This window comes from Trachinotus anak, unplaced genomic scaffold, assembly GCF_046630095.1.
Source record: "Trachinotus anak isolate AG129_WGS33_773 ecotype Australia unplaced genomic scaffold, CSIRO_AGI_Tana_v1 ptg000032l, whole genome shotgun sequence".
NCBI classification, from domain to species: domain Eukaryota; kingdom Metazoa; phylum Chordata; class Actinopteri; order Carangiformes; family Carangidae; genus Trachinotus; species Trachinotus anak.
Genome location: NW_027273883.1, coordinates 23,026,407 through 23,046,743, shown reverse-complemented (window position 1 = coordinate 23,046,743; position 20,337 = coordinate 23,026,407). Strand labels below are relative to the sequence as shown.

Here is a 20,337-nt window from a genome sequence, read left to right as displayed (position 1 = left end):
AAAAATAAACAGTGTATGTTTGCTATAGAAGAGCATCTTGAACAAGGCCTGATTATACAACAAAAACAATGGCTTGTTCAGATGTCGTTCTATAGAATCAGAAACAAGTCAAATTAAAACAATAATTACTACAAAAGATGGTAAATTAGTATTTCCAAGTCCAACTGCTATTGGCAGAGAATACTTACTTATCCTCTCTGAGTAGGGTAAAAACAAAGGAGAAGTACGTTAGAGAAGTAACTAAATAATAAGGTGATGGAGCAGATTCTGTCACTAATTTAAAACTGATTAAAGATCAAACACAAAAATCACTGCTAAAGGTACCAAACATACTCAGGTGCATGTTGGACACCCAAATATTGAACCAAAATCACAGTGGACATGGTTTTCCACACTGCAAGAACTGTAACACTGTGCAACTGCAGGATTATTGAAGCTCTGTGCTACTTCTGGTCAATGATTTAAAAAAAACACACATAGGCTGCAGATATATTTAACTACTTACGGCTTCTTCCCCTCCAGAGTGTTGAGGTGGGTCTCCAGGGACTCCAGAAGACTTTCCGGGGCCTGCAGAATGAGACACAGAGGCTACTACAACAGGGACCTTTATCAGCTCTATCTTAAACACATGGGTACAGTTGGAAGACAGTGGACAACACAGTTAAAAAGAAACTGTGATTATGGATTATGGAGTCACTAAGAGATTCTAATAGGACACAAGTAGAGCTTTTGTAAAGATGGTGGGAGTTCTTTGAATACTGAATGTTACATTACGATAGCAGGAATGGAAGCACCATCTTGACTACATGCAGCCTGTGCTGCTTATTTGCTAAATGCATATTTCAAATGAAGTGTGCATGTACAGTAGATGTCACAATGTCATCTCAAACAAGAACTTCACAGAACTGAAGGGAAGGGAAGAGGGAAGAGGCTGTCTAATATCCTGATTGTTGCTAAGTCCATGCGTCCCTCCCCTGACACGCTGATAATCACCTTCCTAGTGCAGTTTTACAGAATAATCTAATCAACACTGACTTGGCAGCACTCTGATCTCCAATTCATCCATCTCTGAACGCACTGCTCCAAAGTTAACTGTAGTTCAGTCTCATATAAGGACGCCTCACTTCTCCCAGCTGACACGCTACCTCTTGGTCCAAGTATGCTTTTTAGGATTCCAACAAACTGCTGTACAGACATCACTTAGATTTACATGCCAACTATAGAGTTATTAACAACTGCTTACAAATTACAAAACTTAATGCGTAATTATCTACTGTCAGCAAAACTTAACCATGCTTAGGCCTAAATTCACACCCTTAAAAACCATGGCCCTAAACAGGGCATTTCTCTACCTTCAAAATATTATATATCAATTCTTATATGCTTCTGTGATGAATGCCTACAATAAACCTTAACATGCCCTGACTAGTGCGGCTGGGTATCAACCTCAATACTTTTACTGTACAATATTCTTTGATCAGATATTCCCTATTTTAAGTGATAACTTAGCCGATTTCACAGCAAATTAAACAGCAAATACAATAATTTTGTATCCAATACATTGTGTACAATAACATTTCTAAACTAACTCATCTTTTGTTGGAAGCTGTTAGTATACTTTGTTACACAGGAAATGGAAAACCAAGAAGGGGGTGAAGCAGGATACAAAAACAACCACTAACAATAAAATGACAACAGAAAAATAACAGAAAAGAGTTTAATCTTCATGCCAATAGAGAGAAGAGAACAATGTTCCAGCCAGTCAAGATGCGAAAGCTGCGTGCTCAACCCGGCTAAATGGGACGTTATCACCTCCCGGCATGCAGTATAAAGGATAGCACAATAATCTCCAGCAGGCTTATTAAGAGAGGTCAAAGCTAATTCAGCCAATGAAATAAGTCACTCATTCACTTTCCTTAATTCCCTGCTCCATTTCCTGGATCTATCCTTTTAAAGCCATCTAGTCTATTATCCCTAAAACTATGAGAGACCAACAAGGCGGAGAGGCTGATAATAGTTTGTCCTGCCACTGAGGGGGATGGGCAGACGATTTATCATCCAGGGACTTTCAAGTGCCTGTCCTCCGAGAACAAAGAAGGTTGTTCTGGGACAGCTCTGCCACAGCAAAATTTAGACACATAGTTCTGATCCGAGGAGGCCAGTGTGGATGCTTTGGATGTGACAGCAACAGGCGTATCATTGAAAGATTATCTGATGTAACTGGCACTGCCATCATGTGCTGATTGTTTTCAACAACTACACACTTTTCTAAAAAAGTGGACATGAGTGATGACATAACAACACAGCTACTGAGTCAGTCAGATGATAATATTATTCTTTTCTTGTTTGTCCTGATGTAATACTTGCTGGAAGGGATGGGAGCTGAAATCTGTGGCTGAGACTGAGATTCATCCACTGTAGTTTGAGGGCTCTGGGAGATTGATAACGTTTGCTGTCCTGGATGCATAAATCGGACTTCATCAATCACCCATACAGTATCTCATTTTTAAAGGTTGGGCCTCTAAGCTCTGCAGGCTTGGCTGTTTAATTTACTAGTAACAAATATTGTGGCATATCTTAAATAGAGTCACTCGCCCAGTATTTATTTGTTGTTTTTACTTTTTGTACAATCGTCCATAAATTTTACTCTTAAAAACAAACAGGCATAGTTGATTCATTTTTTGTATGAGATGACACTGCTGCTAACCCCAAACACCACAAACTGAGCTCAGCTTCAGGCTAAAATCCAAACCATCTTAACAGCATTCACATGCTTCTCCTGCTTTAGAGATTTCAATGAAAACATTTGAATCTTTGAGGACTGTGAGAGAACAAATATGTCTAGTAAACACAAGACATCATAAGAGTATTTTGAAGTGATATTTAAAAGACTGAAGCTCAAACTGAAAGGAATTCATGGGTAAAGAGGCAGAGATAACAACAGAACATAATATTGCTGCCAGACATATTAAATTATGGGAAGCCTTATCGGGAAAAGCTCTTACTACTCTACTGCAATCACTCTCACTTACACCTAATACTTAAGTTTAAGCGCCGCCTATGGGGGTTTCAGTATCTGTTGTTTGCGTGCTTCCCAGAATGTGCACGTTATTGATATAAAGTGGGTCACTTAAGTAAAATACAACACTTGAGTAACTCACAAAAGCAACAGTTTGACATTTGAGAAAATGCTTTTGCTTCCTTGCCAAGAGTTCAGTAAGAAGACTGATAAAACTCTTGTCTGAATGATGAATATTGAGCTAGAAACAGTAAGCAATGGGTTACAATACTTGTTTTTACATTTTGTTTTTTTCTACAGATTATATAAACAAGATTAACATGCTAATTACTGAGCTTCATATGTGTTGGTAGGTGGATTTATTTAAATTTCACACAAAGCCAGGCTAGCTCATTCTCCATTTCTAGTCCTTAAGGTAAGCTAAGCTAAGTTAACCAGCTGCTTGTTCTGGCTGCATATTTAACATACAGACACAAGAATGGAATTTATCTTCTTAGCTACATCACAAGGAAAAAGCCAATCAGTATTTACAAAAATGTCGAAAACTAACTAAACAGCTGACACAAACCTAGTGTAGTAACATAATTCAGACAGCTGGCTTTGACTCAAGCGTGCAAAGCCTTTGACTAAAACCACCTATGGTTTATGATATGAATTTGAATTGTTCTGAAGATCTAACATCCAATAATAATCCACCATAAAAGTGTCATACATTACAGTATGTTCAATTTAGCACTGCTTTATAACATTAGCACTACAGTGACCTGACAAACCTGAGTTTAATCAGATAGCATTACAGCATGCTTTTCATGCAAGTCATCCATACTGCCATGTGTGAAAGGTTAACCTTTCTGTAGAGTCTCCACAACAGGACAGAGTTTAGAAGCCTAGGACTGATTCAGGAACCAACAGGAGAAATCAGGTTTCTCATCCTCAATCACTTTTAATAGTCATGGAGACTCTGCAGCACAGTCCCAGGATAACAGTCCGCTGTTCCTTTACACAGTTGTTGAACTAAAACTATGTTTAGCTCAAGAGTTTTAGCAGCAAAAACAGCCACCTGATCAGCAGCATTGCTCAGCATATCACAGTTTATCCGATCAGCTCTTCCAGTCACATCATCCCACTTCATCACAGCGCCTGATGTCTGTCTGCTGGCTGTGCACTATCTGTGCAGTGTGCTTCAAGTCTGTGCACTCAAAGAGAGCTCAAATGTTGACCTTCCCTAAGTTTGCTCCCCAAAGCTAGCTCTGTGCACTACTCGCTACTCACACTCTCAGCCTGAATGATCAATCTGCATCTCTGGAAGTGAAAAGAGAAGGGGGGCACAGGGCCCATGAATCACCAAAGAACCACAGCTCATTGGCTGCATGGAGGTTGGAAGTGCACGTGGGGTATAGTGAGATATGCGTATCCTCTTTAAACAAGGGACATAGTGTAGATGTTTGGGAATATCTGATTAATCAAAGGAGAGAAATCATGGTGAACACAGCAGAAGAAAAAATTGCCTTAGACATTCACATGACATGCAGTATAGTTGTGAAAAAACACATTACTGACATGCTAAGTTAGTATGTAGTCAAAAAAAGAACTTCACAGATCTAGTAATAATAATAGGTGAGGTAAGGCAAAGTCTTACCTGAGTGAGTTCAGGTATGTCATTTTTGTCTATTCCCACTTGCTGTAGAAGAAAAGCGGAACATTTTCATGCAACAGTTAATAAGCAGTACAGGATTTATCTGATATTCAGTGATATAATGTGCCCTGTGGGCTACCTCAGCTATTTTGAAGAACTCAGACACCCGAGTCATTCGTGTCAGGAATCTCTTGTAGATCTCCAGCCCGTCTTTACACTGGCTTCTCTTCATCTGGAAAAATTTTTCTTGACAAAAGAGATCATAAAATGTTACTCTTCATCCTCATATAGTTCAATTGGATAAAAAGACTCATCTGTGACACCACCATCCACTGTGTCCAAAAACTAAACACATCACTATGGCAAACCATTGCACTGGGTGACCTTTTTCCTTCATTACAGTGAACCTCTTTATTTTGAGATGATGCCACATACACTGTCCTGTTCCTGTAAATACTCACAAGTGCAAAATATCCACAACTGAAAGTAGTCCCAAACAAATGCACTATTTTCTTCTGTTTGAGTAACTTTTGCTAAAAGCTGCAGTGCTCAGGCTCACGCTTTTATGAATTTGTGACCGATATTGGATTCTTTTGTCAGTACTCTGGGAACAAATGGCTTGATGCTGACTGCTACAGACAGGGTAAGGAAGTCAGAAAGTATTGACACTTTGGTCTCGTCATTATGTTTGTTAAAAATTAAATAAATGTTCACTGTGCAAAGGTGTAGTGCTGCCAGAGTGACACATTTTTTCTCCAAGCGCTGAAATAAAATATCTGCAGTTCGCATAATTCACTTGAAATGTATCTACATTTTTAAGAGCTCGAATCAAACCGAATGCCATGAAGAGCTAATAAAATTGTCATGTTGGCATTTAAGGCGTTAAAAGTTGCCATTACCTGCTGGTAGCCTTTGAGCTACACAGTGAATGAAATGGTTAATTAGTAAAGATGAAGAGGCAGAAAACGTCCTTTCATTCAGCATGCATTTACACACAGACATCACAAAGTAAACTTGGACACCTTGTGCTCCTTCCACAGAGCTGCTGGAAACGAAAGCTAGCTTGCCTCGCGTTAGCATAGCCTAGCTTAGCTTGACCTCTGCCTGCACTGCAACTTTTCCTCTGAATGGATGTTTCCAATGTTGCTTCATATGCTCAACACAAGTAAATGAAATCAATCAAAACATAGACTACTTGTGTTCATTCACCTGCTGCTTAAAGCTACGCTGATTACAATCTACTACATCCATGGTATCGTCAAATATTACAGGGCTGGTTGTTTGTCTGACTGCTGCGTCATGTTCTCAACAAGATGAAACTAAACACACTCTAACTTTTGATCATGTGATCATAGCTGACTGATGTATGTAAACTTTCTCCAGCAGGAACAGTGGTTACATAACCCTCGAAAGCTACAACTTAAACAAAAAGCACTACACCTCTGCTACTATATATATATATATATATATATATATATAATAACCCCAGACTCATCAGAGTACTTGACTTTGTTGCATTTATTATTCAATTAATCACGTGATAAGGTGGAAAGCGTGGCTCTTTACCTAGCAGGTTAATGATGCCGTCATTGTAGCAGGCATATAACTTGATCAAATCTTTGAAGAGGAGGAGAAAGCAGGCATTTATCACTCCATTGTTCAGTTCCTGTGGATGCACCTGACAAACAAAAGCCATGAGGCACAATATAGTTAGTATTTTGAAGATAAATAGATGGAACAGAAACTAGCATTTAAATTACAAATTTACAAGCAGTATTAGACAATAAAGTTTCACTAAAGACAGATAATATTACAAGTTAATGCTAATGTAATATATAAAGAATAGGTTAGTCTCCGTAGGTTGTTGGCCTAGCCCTGCTATTGGAGGCATAGCAAATAGAGAATTTTATGTTGCACACTTAGGAATAAGGAAGTGGAAATCTACACCACCGGTGAGTATGTTTGGTTTCATTTATAAACGACCACACATTATTAACACCAACCCTCTGAGAGTGGGCCTATGTGTGAAAGGGGCTGTGAATACATGTCATCATACGTTCTGCTACAACGTTAAGCTCAGTTACACCCGGTTGGCAGCTTTTTCCATGACTATGTTTATCCCTCAGCAAATTCAGTAACCTTGCAAAGTGACTTTGCTCCCTATAAGCGAGTGTCACTCACATCAAAATCCAGCAGTGCGTCGATCTGGCTCTGCAGGGTGGGCATTCCTTTCAGCAGCTTCTCTACTGTCATGGTCCTCATCACTCCATCAGCTCTGAGATAGAGTGGAAATAGAGAAGGAAAGAATATATGAATTAAGCTGAAACATTTAAGGCCTGCAAAGAATCAGAATATAATGATTGGGACCAGGCTGGTCTGCATGGTCTGGTATTCGCTGGAATAGATCCAGTGCTGAGACAAATATTGTCTGTACTTTACTGTCAGCACACGTGAATACCTATGTCTACACCAGTCACACATATAATATCTACAAACATGTCTGATCTCTATTCTGTAGTCTGCGTTTGTATTTTTCAGTGCCTTGAGGGACCTTGTGTCTGCCAGCTAAACAGAGCTGTCCACCCTGTTAGCATGAGTAATAACCCAGTCTATATTCATCTCTGCACTCGGCATATGCCAGTAAAGCCATGCACTTGGATAAACGCCACGCTTGAGGTAACCAAGTTCATCCCACTCACAAACACAATCTGTATGTGCTATTCTGATGGATATGGACGGCAAGTAAGAAGCGGGCAGGTTCTAGCCCCAGATCAACTATCAAAGCTTTTTAATAGACAAAAAAAAAAAAATCAATAATAATGCTGAAAAGATCAGGCAGCAGGGCAGTGTCGTGAGGAATGAAAACCAGTACCCTTTCTTGACTCGGCCAAAGTCGAAAGACATCTGTCTGTAGGCGAAGGCCTTCTCGTTGAGATAGCGGCTGTAGCGTCTGATAAATGTGGACATGTCATAGCCTGAGGACAAACAAACACATGTAAACACATACACACGCTTCAATGTAAATTCAGTGCAGCGTATTACTGGGCTCTTAAAAAGGTTAAAAAAACACAAAGCAAACATAAAGTCAAGATGTTACAAATTTTGTAAAAAAAAATGTCATAAACACAACTGTGACGAGTCTTTGCACCTTGCATTCGTGACAAATATGTGGGTGATAAAATGCAATTCATGCATTAATCTCAGTCTTATGAGGCAGAGTTCAACATTTTTGGTAAATATGTGTATTTATCTTCCTGACAGTAGTTAGATGAGAAGATTGAAACCGCTCTCTTGAGTGTACACTGAGCATGAAGCCAAAGCCAGGAGACAATTATCTTTGCGCAAAGACTAGAAGCAAAGGGGAAACAGCTCGCCTAGCTATAATAATGTTTGTTTAAGCCATACAAAAAAACAATGTGTAAAAATATGAAGCTGTGGCTTACCTGGCTGTAGCTGTATATTTAACAGACAGACAAGCGAGTGGAATCAGTCTATATCTAACTCTCTCACCTCTATGCTAAATACAAGGCTAGAACCAGGAGACGATAAGACTGAATGCAGGGAACACATATTTTATGTAATCCTGATTCTAATTTAATATTGAACTAAACTCTCAAAAAAAAAAAATGGGCAATTTGGCTTTCTAAATTCTGCAGACACTGAACCCAGTGTTTATCACTGTGGGAAACTGCATAAATTTCCATGGAGATGGGTTTAATTGAGGGGAGCAGGGGTTAGGAGAGCTTGAAGTGCAGGGAGGAAGGAAGAGTCGTCTGGTTGGTTTAAACATTCAAGCTTGTTCTGCTGTTGTTTAAACTGCTTAAAAAAACATGTTAAATGAGGGCTAGTTTTGTCATAAATGAGAAGTAAAGAGACATCACGCACCGTGGGAGCCAGTTTTGTCCAGGAAGTTGCTGAGGTTGAACAAGGTGTTTCTAGATGCCAAGAACTGCAGGAATCTCTGTGGGAGAGGCCAGACACACAGGGTTTAGTTCTCTGTCAGACATTTAGAGAAAAGTGGCTGAGGTAAAAGTAGCTTGAGTAACTTAGCATTCTTAATCAAAACTTCTGGCTATGGCTGTGAAATGTCTTGTTTACTTGCAAGCAGCTGTAAATGGATGAATGCATGGTTTCGGATTTAATACACAATAATGTCTAAAATACTATGAAACATCTTCAGTGGCTTTAGATTGACTTACAATAATAATACACAGAAATAAGGAAAACAAATATTTATTTGTTGCTGTTAATTGTTAAAATAAACTATTGATTAAATGAATAGTTGTACATTTTAGGAAATACACTTCCCTGTCTTGCCAAGAGTTAAACGAGTAGCTTTATACTATTCTCATATCTGTATAGTAGTAAAGGTGAAGCTAAGAGCTGATTGGCGGTTAGCTTAGCTTAGAATAAAGACTGGAAACAGGGGGAGACAATTAGCCTGGCTCCAAGTGAGCTTTGGAAGGGATGGGAGAAGGATTTTGTTATGTTAGAAAAGAACCAGGCTAACTGTCTCCCCCTGTTTCCAGTCTTCATGGTAAACTAGACTAATTCTCAGCAAGAAAGCCAATATGAATGTTTCACAAAATGTCAAAGCATACCTTCAAACATTACTTAGTATATCTCAGTAGTCATAGCTTATTATATTCCATGATAATTATCAAAGAGATGGCAGCACGGGAAATATAAAAAAGAGGCTTGTTTGATGTTCACAGTCATCCAAAGGAGCTTTTCAGCACTTTCGGTGTGAAACTGCCTTTAGCAGAAAATGAAATTAATATAAGAGGTGTGATTCTCATCTAGTCCTTTTCTTTATTGATTAGATAGAAATCCAGCTTTAAAGGAGCAATGTTACAGCCTTCATGAGTGGGAGGTGTGAATATGAATTAGACACATAGAGAGGAAATAGAGCGTAATATAGATGAATAGGCTCCCTCTGTAGCCCTGCAAGAAAAAGCTTACTACAGTCACACACGTGGACATAAAAACATGTCTCTCACACACACACACACACACACACACACACACACACACACACACACACTGCTGATGCCTATTTGGTGGCTCCATTTACAGCAGAGTATAATAAAGTGAGGGGAGGTTAAGAATGAAAAACCTCCCTTGAGAACCAGTGAGCTACACATTACCTCCCCTCCTCCAATTTCTCTCACACTCTCTCCAACTCAAGTCAGTGCCCAGGGACACTACAATAACCCTGGCTATGACAAACAGATCTCCGGGAACAGAGGGTACATAGTGTATACATACAATATTGCCTTTTCAAACACAATTTCATGCTTCACATACATTTACAACACTGTCCCTTTGAGCCTTTGTTTCCATATCTCACAGTTATTAGCAAGAACATAAGAATGACTCTATCACTCTATCGCATTATTCACACACAAAGTGAGTGAAATGTGTGTGTGTGTGTGTGTGTGTGTGTGTGTGTGTGTGTGTGTGTGTGTGTGTGTGTGTGTGCGTGTGTGTGTGTGTGTGAGTGAGTGAAGGGCCAGGGTATTCCATTGTGGCCCAAGGCAAGATAAGTACACTTGCCCTTTCGCCTTGACACCTGCTATAACGACTACAAAGGTTAATGCTATATCTTCATATCCTTACATCTCTGCCTGCCCTCTTTTCTGCTTTCTGTTTTATGTAGGCTGCCCAAGGCCAGCCCCCAGAGGGAATAAAGAATAAGGAGAAGTAGGTATGGAAAGTATCTCTCTTTGTTTTCCATCAGTCATAGTATATTATATCTTGCTCTAAATATGTAGGAATATTTTCTCCTCTCGTCTGCATTGCTGTATCAATATCTCCCCCTTGCCTTTGTGTCATCTACAATCCAGTGGCAGCTTGGGCAATTTGATGGGCAGTAAAACAGCATCTGTTTATCTCTGTGAGTTATCCCTTGATGCCCATTCGGAGACTTTGCCTTTCACCAGCTGTCAGGACATAAATTGGGTCAGGAGGTCAGGACCAGAAAACAGAAGGCCAGTCCCTTTACTCGATCCATGGTGGCTGTGGAGCCACATTTAGAAACTATGGAGCAAAAGTGAAACTTGAATGGTAAATTTTTTTGGTGCCTGACATCCACTGCCAACAGAGCAGAGAGGACCTTAGAGTGAATTAAGTTACTCATAAGGGTAACTATAAATATACATGGACAATCATCAGCCACAGAATCCTGTCACTTAACTATCAGCACACAGCTGCTGCCACAAGTGTCAACAACTTAAAATCTATTCTTCCCTTTTAATATCCCTGGAAGTAGTTTCAAACCTGCATTAGTTGATGACTTCTACTGTTCTTGTAGCAAATGTGTTAGCAATTAATTGCCTTTTACATATTCAGCAGACACAGAACAACAACAGCATTCAACTGGAGTCCTGTTCCTGGCCTCCTCATGAATTTAGGTCAAATATTCTGTCTCCTTTTAGCACTGTTTTGGTCTCCACCAACTCCAGAGGGAAATATCTGGCTCTGTGCTGTGCTATCTTCAACAACTAGTCACCAACATTGTCTGCCTGCCATTTGCTGCTAGGCTTTAACAAATGGTAGGTTTATCCCCCGATACACTTTTCAGTGGGTTTGTCATTATAAACAACACTTTCATTTGAACCATTGTTCACACAAAAATATCGACTATGCACTCACTTGGAAAAGCTGTTCCCTACACTGCCTGACAGCATCACACAGATATCCTGGGTCAACTTGTTCCAGCTCTTTGTGGAAGCTATTGATTTTTGGGGCTGCAAACATCCCATCAAATGGAAATATTTTAGACATCTTGGGCATTATTCTATTCAAATTTACCCCAAATTCAGTCTTTTTCATATATATATATATATATATATATATATATAGTATCTTTAGAGACAGTGTTTGACAATGTTAAAACAAGAACTTGCTTAGTTGGAGGAAATTAAAAAATGAACTGGTAGATAAAAGCAATTTTAGCTTAACACTCAAATTGTTTTCAGGACTCATTTTGTGTTGCATACTTTAACTGTGGTATTAGTACACTGAGAAGTTATTTCTGCCCTTTTAGACTGACAACATGGCCAAATGAACAGAGATCAAAACTGCAGCTTGTACTTACATGCATGAAAGGTAATCTGTGCTTCTGCTGCAGTGTGTTTTTGAGCAGGTATTTGTGTGTCTACCTCATGTGGAAAGTCGAGCACACATGCCCTTGTCCAGCACTGCCCTACTTTATATCTGACAGATTCCCACTACAAACAGTCTCCTGCTGTCTCCACTGAGGGCTGCAATGGCACAGTGTGGTAAGTGGAGCGGTGCGGTCAGTGCTGAGCTCAGGGGAAGATCATATGCACTTGGCTTGTATGCAATATGTGTGTGTTATAATCTCACCTCGTTGCCATGCACCATGAGGTGGTGTGTGGTGATCAAGGCTTTGAAAACCACCACCCAGCTGGCATTGCCAGCCCTCTCCATCAGTGTGTCGGCCATCTGAGGGACGTTCACATTGGTCTCCTGGGTGGCCTGGATCAGGTCTGACACACACAGAGAAGAGAAGGAACAGGAGGTCAGATGATGGGTATTAACAGGCGAGAGACTCAGCACAGGTACAGACTGTGCAGAAAGCCCTTTATTCAGCAACTGCAGGGATGGCAGAAGAAGATGGATGGGTTATAAATGACAAACAGGATTGTGACAGAGTAAATGCATTGCAGTGATACTGAGCTAGAGCTTTGCTGCATTTCACAGCCACACTCTCGCATCCTAATTTTCACTTGTGAAAATATTTCCTCAAATAAGCAAATGGAAAGACATATTTTTACTTGTGCTCAGCGTTAATCAACCTGTTTTAAGACTTGTACTTTAGTAGAAAAGTGCTCAGTCTCATTTCAAGATATTGACACTCGTGTGAACAATGTCTCTTAGCAACAAATCATATTATCATTATTGAATACCACTTTATTGAGAGATGATCTGAGTCATAATAGCAGGGCTGAGGATGTGTCAATGTTAGACTACTGAAACTGTTTTGCAGAGTCCAAAGTCTGTCTCAAAGTGTTGACTTTTATTTTGTCAATGTAATTTCCATTAACAATTTATCTGTGCAAGCAAGAGGAGCTAGTTTTTATTAACAGAATCACCACCTGAAGCTGCCACGTTGCATCTTAATGAAATGTTTTTAGATGAGAACTTCACATCATGTTACCAATGCCTGGTATGAGTCACACTGGCTGCTGCTTTGTTCATATCTCTGCAGCCGGTCATTAATACCAGCACAAGCAGAGGGAGAGTGGAATATTCCACAGCAGAGAGAAAAACAGACAGAGCAGACATGATTGCAATGAGAATCACACTTTCTGCCCCACAGACCAACCATACAGTGCACCACGAAGGTTTTGACAGATTGGTCAACATACTAGTCCAGTGGTAAGACATTTTGTAGTACCTATAGAATTAATTTGTCATCTGTAGATTGACTATTTATTTATGTTGATTATTTTACTCTATATTCTAATTCGATGATAATGGCAATCTGCACCTATTCCAGGTGGTCTTAATATAAGTGCATTTTTATATAATCTTTTGAAAGGTTGCCTAAGCACTCTGGTTTTCAGGTTATAATTCATTTGGAAACAACTTGTCAAGTCAAGTCAAGTCTATAATTTCTAGAGTACAGTTAAGGACAGGTGTTGAGCTGAGTGCTGTACAAAGGACAACTGAAATAAATAAAAGCAAGTAAAACAAGTACATAAATGCAAGGAAAGCAGGGAGATATACTGTAAAAGAGACATAAACACACTAACAAGGCGAGAAAACAACAAGGAACAAATACAAAATATGAACATGACAAAGGACTACAAGGTTAGTGAACGAGCAAGTGAATAAAAATGATGAGATAGAGGGAGCACATCCGGTTCTGTAGTTTTGGAGCAGCAACTGCAAAGGCTCTGTCACCTTTTAGTTTTAAATGTGATCATAGGAGGGATGAGCTTGGACATCTGAGAGGTCTAGGAGCTGAGTGCCTGTGGATGAGATCTGTGATGTTAGGTGGGGCATGGCCATTAAGAGCCTTAAAGGTAATCAGCAGGGTCTTAAATTGAATTCTGAAGTGAACAGGAAGCCAGTGAAGGGAGGCTAAGACTGGGGTGATGTGCTTGTGCTTTTTAGCACCAGTTAACAACCTTGCAGCTGCATTCTGGACCAACTGTAAGCAAGACAGTGAAAATACCAACATGCCAGTGGCAGAATAACAGTGTGAGCATAAGCACTGAAGTCACAACATCTAATTCAAAGCTGCACTAATCAATATTTGTTTCAATTACAAATAGATGAAATGGACTATGTGTAATGTCATCCATCAATACAGGTTCAAGCTCATGCTTTTTGTCTCTCTCCCTCACTCCCTCCCCACTCTGTCCCCACAGAGATTCACCCGACTCTGCAGTTCCCCTCACCTCTTAAAAAGAAGTGTTTAAGTGTCTTTCAGCTCAGCTCCCTGCTCAGTAGACAGGCAACATTAGCAACTAGCTTGTAAGCAGAGCATTTAGCATGATCCCACTGGAGAGAGACCCAGAATCCCCGGACAGCGGCCAAGGTCTAGCATACCCCCCCAACTATCATATTCTGGGGCATGACTGGGTATACTGGGTGAGGGTGTAAGTTCAGGTACTGCTGGTGTTTCATGTCACAGTGACCAGAGGGGGACTGACAGCACCTTTCACAGTCCCCTGCCCCTCTTGAGACCGGTCCAACCCCCTTGCATCTGCAACTTGCAGGAGCAACCAGTCCCTGATCTCAATTCCCCCACATCTAAGCTAAAAGCCTTTTTGGGACTGCTTTGTGGACTTTTAGCTTGTTTTACTCGTCCTTTAACCTTGTTTTTTTGGGACCGTAATGTAGGATTTTATTACTCATGTAGCATTTTAGTTAGTTTTAGCTAGGCTTGATTTTAAATTCCTGAGATAAATATTGTCAATGCTCTCTCTTGGTCCGTGCTTCTTTGGTGGCTACAGTATTTGCTCTCACCTGATTTTTAAAAACTTGGGTTTTACTGACAACACCTTTTACACACATCACATCACATATGTGTGTGTGTGTGTGTGTGTGTGTGTTTAGGGCCTGATGAGTAGCTACTCTGCCTCAGTAAAACATAAATAAATTGTATTTATATGAACTACAGAGGTCACATAAACACAGAACATTCATACAGGACACATCCACATTTACCCACACATAATTATATACACAGCAGGTTTACACATGATTATTACTGCAGTGTTTTGTGTCATACATTCAGCAATATCTGTCAGTGATATGTTAAATTGCTGGCAATCGAATTCAAAACATTGAACTATTTGCAAAAAGGCTGAAATTTATTCATTTATTTTCAACAAAAAGAGAGAGAGACAGAGACTGGATATAAAGAGAGAGAGACAGAGACTGGATATAAAGAGAGAGAGACAGAGACTGGATATAAAGAGAGAGAGACAGGGACTGAAAGGCAGACGGTGAAAGACAGAGACGTGGAGGATAGTGGCGGTGAGAGTGAAAGACAGCTAAAGATGGAGACTGAAGAGCCGCAGGGTACCAGTCTCCATCTCCCACGGTCTCCGAGGCATTTAGCGACCCACAAAGGTCACCTAAAGACATCAGCCATGTCCACAGAAAACTATCCTCCAACACGTCTCAGAAACGCACAGTAGCTGCTTGATGTGAACTCCACCACTGCCTTCAATAAAGGTCATCCTGAGAGTCCGGCTGGACACATCTGCACCTGGGAACACCTGTGGCCCCCGCTTCTCTCCTCACACCCGGGTCTGCGAGTATTCACCTGATGTTGTTGCAAACCACACATTTTATTCCCCAGCCAGAAGTCACAGCTCATCCTCCACAATGTCCCAAATATGTCTCACTTCACGTTTTCCAAAGCCCGCAGGAATCCAAACATGAAATAATCCACAGGTGTATCCCGCATCCCTGTGGTCCTCTCCACCATCTTGTTCCTTCCATTTGCAATGCCTGCTAGCTTTTACTTCACATATCGTGTACCCATCAGGAACCAATGTAAGGCACAATAATTTACTTTTGGAATAATCCATTTTTTCAAAGCGCTGACCTTGTGTCCAGGAAAGCGCCTGACTTTTTGTTGACTGTTCTCATCCCGCTCACCTCACCTCAGCACCTCTTTTAGTCAATATGAGCCGATAATAGCCGCAGTGAGCAATTAAAATATAAATGCATGGCGATTTTAAGTATTTCAGTCAAGTTTAGCCTTTTCATTTCACGTATGTTTTAGATACAATGCAAATAGCACTGGAGCCCTCTCCTGGTCCTGCACTGCCATGACGTGAAGCCACTTCATGACGGGTGGGATTAATAGTCAATCTCTAAAACTACATTGGTAACTATAACCTTTAAATAGTACCTAGTAAAATAGAATAGAAAATGGACATTAATAAAAAAGATAAGACTATTTCTAATCCCATGTGAATGTGACTGATGGAGTGAGGCAGGCAGACAAGTTCAACTAACGTCGGTTTAAAAACAGAACAGCACTTTAGTTGTGTCTAAAATCGTAAGACAAGACTCTTCAAGGCATGAATATGGGGAATATATCGTAATATTTACAAATACAGGTGAGTGAACGCTGCAATGCCATATGTTATCCCCTCCACTTGACAAGCTCCAGCCTTTGTCAACAGGACACGGTCTTGGCCAAGAAAATATATATAAAATATATATAATATATAATAGCCTGCTTCCGCCACAAGAGGGCAGTAAAGTACATGTGTGTTTAAAACTCTCAGCTGTGCCCGGCAAAGGGCAGAGTGTGTATGATGCATGGATACATCCCCACCAACTTCTTCCTCCTGTGTACATTCAAAATAAATTAAGGCTGAAAATAAACTAATCAGTTCTTGTGATTTTTTTGTTCTTATTTTGTTTTGGTAGTAATTATTAATGGTCCACATACACAATAAGGTGTACTATAAGTATATTATTAGTCCTATATAGTTATATATAACAATAACTATGATATATCAGATTAATTATTTTTATTTTTATTTTTATTTTTTTATTTATTTTTATTTTTTGGCAGGGACAGTACACAATTAATCTTGTATAAACAAGCAGAGATGCATTGTACCAGGTTATAGCAGAAAAAAAAAAAGTTAATTTCCAGCATCGCTTTTTAATGAATGTAAAACATTCACGCAGAGGACCGGGGGAGCCGGGGATCTCCTCAGCCACAGCCGCCCATGCAGGCCGCAGCGGAACCTTATTGGAGCGGCGTGCCGCAGGTGCCTAGCAGCGGTTGCTAGGGTTACGGTCGCTGCAAAGGGGCGGGGCTTAACGAAAAGTCAAATACTGTGATCTGAGTCATGACTGTGATGCGTCACATGGCATGCCTTTGATGTTGGAATGACGTAATTGATGACGTGTTAAATTTAGTAAATAGCCCCTCCAACACCCTCAGTCTTCATTTCTGCTCGTGTACAACTGACAGACCCGTACGTGGAAACTACACCGAGGAGTTTTGAAAACACAAACAGTCGCCATGGATAGCAGAGAACCAGGACAGGCTGTGGAGCTGCCGGAGATTACAGGTGAAACTGTTCGCCCTTTTATTGAATCCTTTCTTAAAAGGATGACAGCAGAACAGTGGGCGTTATTACAATCAGGTACCCCTGATATTACCACCAAGGTTATTTTAGCAGACTTGCTTTTGGACATAACATCAGCCGTTACAAAAGTTGTGTTGACGGCCCTTATGAAGAAAAACATATTCATGTCTGAGGAGTGTGTTCAGTCCAGTCTGAGCAATTCACTCCCTCAAAGTTTTGCCGAGTTACTGGACGTTACAGACCAAGTCCAGTGTGTGAGCTCTGACCGACTGTCAGCTTTGATTGGGAAAGAGGTTACCAAAAGGGTCAACTCTGCTTCCCTGCTCTTCACTTACAGTTCCTCTGCAGAGCCTTCACTTAGACACGTCACTGCACCTCGAACACTCAACAAGATGGTTCTTCATGCCTACAAAATGTTACAGGCATTCGCGGCCAAAATGAAAATGTGCAGACCATCACCAAGTACGGGAAGCCAGCCCGCCTCCATACACACGATTATTAGCAAGGAGATGAGCGCATTCACGGATCATCTTATGGTTGAAGTTCCACGCTCTGACTTTGAGCTGCTGCAGTCTGAAACTTCTCTGGAGGTAAAAAATTTTGCAGACAGCATTATTCAGTCAAGAACCGAAGAGACTGAGAGTTTGACAGAAACGAGATGCTCAGGTCAGAGCCCCAGATCCCAACAGAGGCCCAAAGTGTCTCTGAAAGGACTGAAGACGAAAGTAAAGAACTTTTTTGCAAAGAGGTTTGTCAACGTAGCCATTCATCGGATAGTGGCACAGGTAAGGGCCAAATTCCACCAGGACTCCAAAGTTGAGAGCAAAGAGTCAATCCAGGCACTCATGGCTAGTGTTGACTCTCTGCTTCAGGCAGAAGATGGAGAAGAACAAACAGGTGGAAATGGAGTCAATGCCCTGCAGAGATTCAAAGACCTTTCACCTGATGCAGTCCTGATATTCACAAAGGAACTCAGTGACTTGCTCTACTCTCACATGACAGACGGGTGGATGCCAGAGATCATTCCAAAGCCTATTCAGCTGCATCCTAACATGTATCTTGACATTCAGAGCAAAGTGGTTTGCTTCCTGGCTCTGATTAGCTGGTGGTTGAACACTCAGGCTGGCAGGCACAGTCGCAGGGTGGCACTTGCTTTAATGGACGTTGAGCCATTGGCAACATCACAGCTCCCAGAGGAGACAACTGCTGCAGTGTCTGGCTCAGTTTGTCAGGAGACACACGCTGAACCTGTGCAGGATGCACGAGCACAGGCAGAAAAAAACAAGATGTCTGTCAGGGTTCTCCTGGAGAAACTCGTCACACGCACGTTCAACAAGGCAAAAGTGATCGTGACTGAAGACTCGGAGGCCATCGTTCAGCATCTGTTTGAGACAACGTGGGCCGAAGTCGAAGGCACCAATTTTCACCTTACCCCAGAAACTGTGCAACAACTCGACAAGACTGTTTTCAAAGACCTGTGTAAGCGATGGAGCAATGCAGAGATGGTTCTGATTTCCATGAGGTTACAGGAACCAGAACTTGAAACATGCATTGCTTCGTCTTTCAAAAGACACCTGACAGCTCCAAAACAGCGCAATGCCATCTCCAGATTCTTCTCTTCTATGAGAAAAGGCATCTCCAACATCTTCAGATGCAGAAACAGGGCTGGTGTCGTCTAGATGACATGTAATATTCATCTTAAAGGAAAAAAATTGTCTTTGATTTCTCCTCTTTATCTTCTCTTTTTTCCTTCAAGATGAATATTGTGAATAGCTCCTGTCTCCTATCTCCTTTCTGTATAGATTGACCAAGTCCTGCCTGACATCTAGGTTACCCCCCCTGGCTGTCAGGCAGGACTTGGTCAGTCTATACCCCACCACCTTCTTTTCTCCTTTCCCCCTTTCCTCCTTTCCCTCTGTGGGTTTCCTCCGGGTGCTCCGGGTTCTTCCCACTTTCTTCAAAACCTTTCTAAATCATCCCCTTCCCTCAATCAAAAATAAATACTTAATAAAATTACAAAAAATACATATTCAACTTTCCTGTTTCTCTCTACTGTCTTATCAAATAAGGGCACAACAATCCCAAAAAACATCTTTATTAAAGAAAATCATTTGCATCAGCACTGAAATTATGAAGAAAAAAAATTATAAGACCTCAGTGAAGACTATCTTGAGCAAACAGTCTAGTAACAGTAATGTTTCACCTTGGCCATTGCCTAGTTACCCAGGTGTAGTTGTTCAGTGTATTTTGACTGCTTTATTGAAGACGATCACACGATCGTCTGCTGTTGCAAACATAATTACTAAAGAGACTTTGGTCCAGAATCTCTGCAGCCCATCTCCAGAAGCCAGATGATCTGATGCTTTATTTTGAAGGCAGAAGATAAAGACCAGAGAGAGAGATTTTCACAATGTGGTAACCTCAGAGGTGTTCTTCTTATCTGATCTATAAAGCATTGGTAAATAATTTATTAACCATAATGAAGCCATTACGTACAACTTTTTCTTTACCAATATTTTTGACAAACAGTCAAATTTAAGGTTGAACTCCAGTATTTTTTAGGACATGGATGATAGTTACTAGATGAACATGAGTTAAAGTTCCATTAGATCAACTTCATCTTTGCAGATCCAAACAGCAGAAATGCCTTTGAAAATAAGAACCTGGCTTTCATTGAGTTTCTGAGTAATTTACAAAATAACACTGTCATAATATTGTTCTATATTATTATCTATTATATCTATATTATTACTATCCTATTGTCTGTCTATCCTGAGATCATGTCCCACCTTCATATCACAGTGAGTGCAGACTAGCTGGACCAGCGGTTCTCAAACTGTGCCATCGCATAATAACATGGAAGACAGAACATTTGAGAGCCCTCTTCTTCACCAACCTGAAGTTGCAGGTGAGTCAGTGTCACTCTGACTTCCTGAACCCCCCGCCGCTACAACAACAGGCGACTCCTCCTCCACCTCCTCCAGTCTCACTTGTCCCTTGTTGCCTCTTTCATCCTTTTTGTTTTAGAAAAATCTTCTCATATCCACAGCCTTAGCTTGTTAGCTTCCACCAGCCGC

General features: G+C 40.7%; 1 protein-coding gene across 1 annotated transcript in view; it reads right to left on the bottom strand.

Annotated features, from left to right (window-relative positions):
• Positions 1-364: 364 nt before the first annotated feature.
• LOC139612663 (clathrin coat assembly protein AP180) overlaps positions 365-20,337 on the bottom strand; it is a 42,895-nt gene continuing 22,922 nt past the window's right edge. The window contains exons 2-9 of the mRNA XM_071468462.1: positions 12,027-12,169; positions 8,541-8,616; positions 7,528-7,630; positions 6,837-6,930; positions 6,222-6,333; positions 4,795-4,901; positions 4,659-4,700; positions 365-567 (exon numbers count right to left, since the gene is read on the bottom strand). Of these exons, the coding sequence (XP_071324563.1) occupies positions 502-567; positions 4,659-4,700; positions 4,795-4,901; positions 6,222-6,333; positions 6,837-6,930; positions 7,528-7,630; positions 8,541-8,616; positions 12,027-12,169 (743 nt within the window). The 3' untranslated portion in view covers positions 365-501. The remainder of the gene's footprint in view (positions 568-4,658; positions 4,701-4,794; positions 4,902-6,221; positions 6,334-6,836; positions 6,931-7,527; positions 7,631-8,540; positions 8,617-12,026; positions 12,170-20,337) is intronic.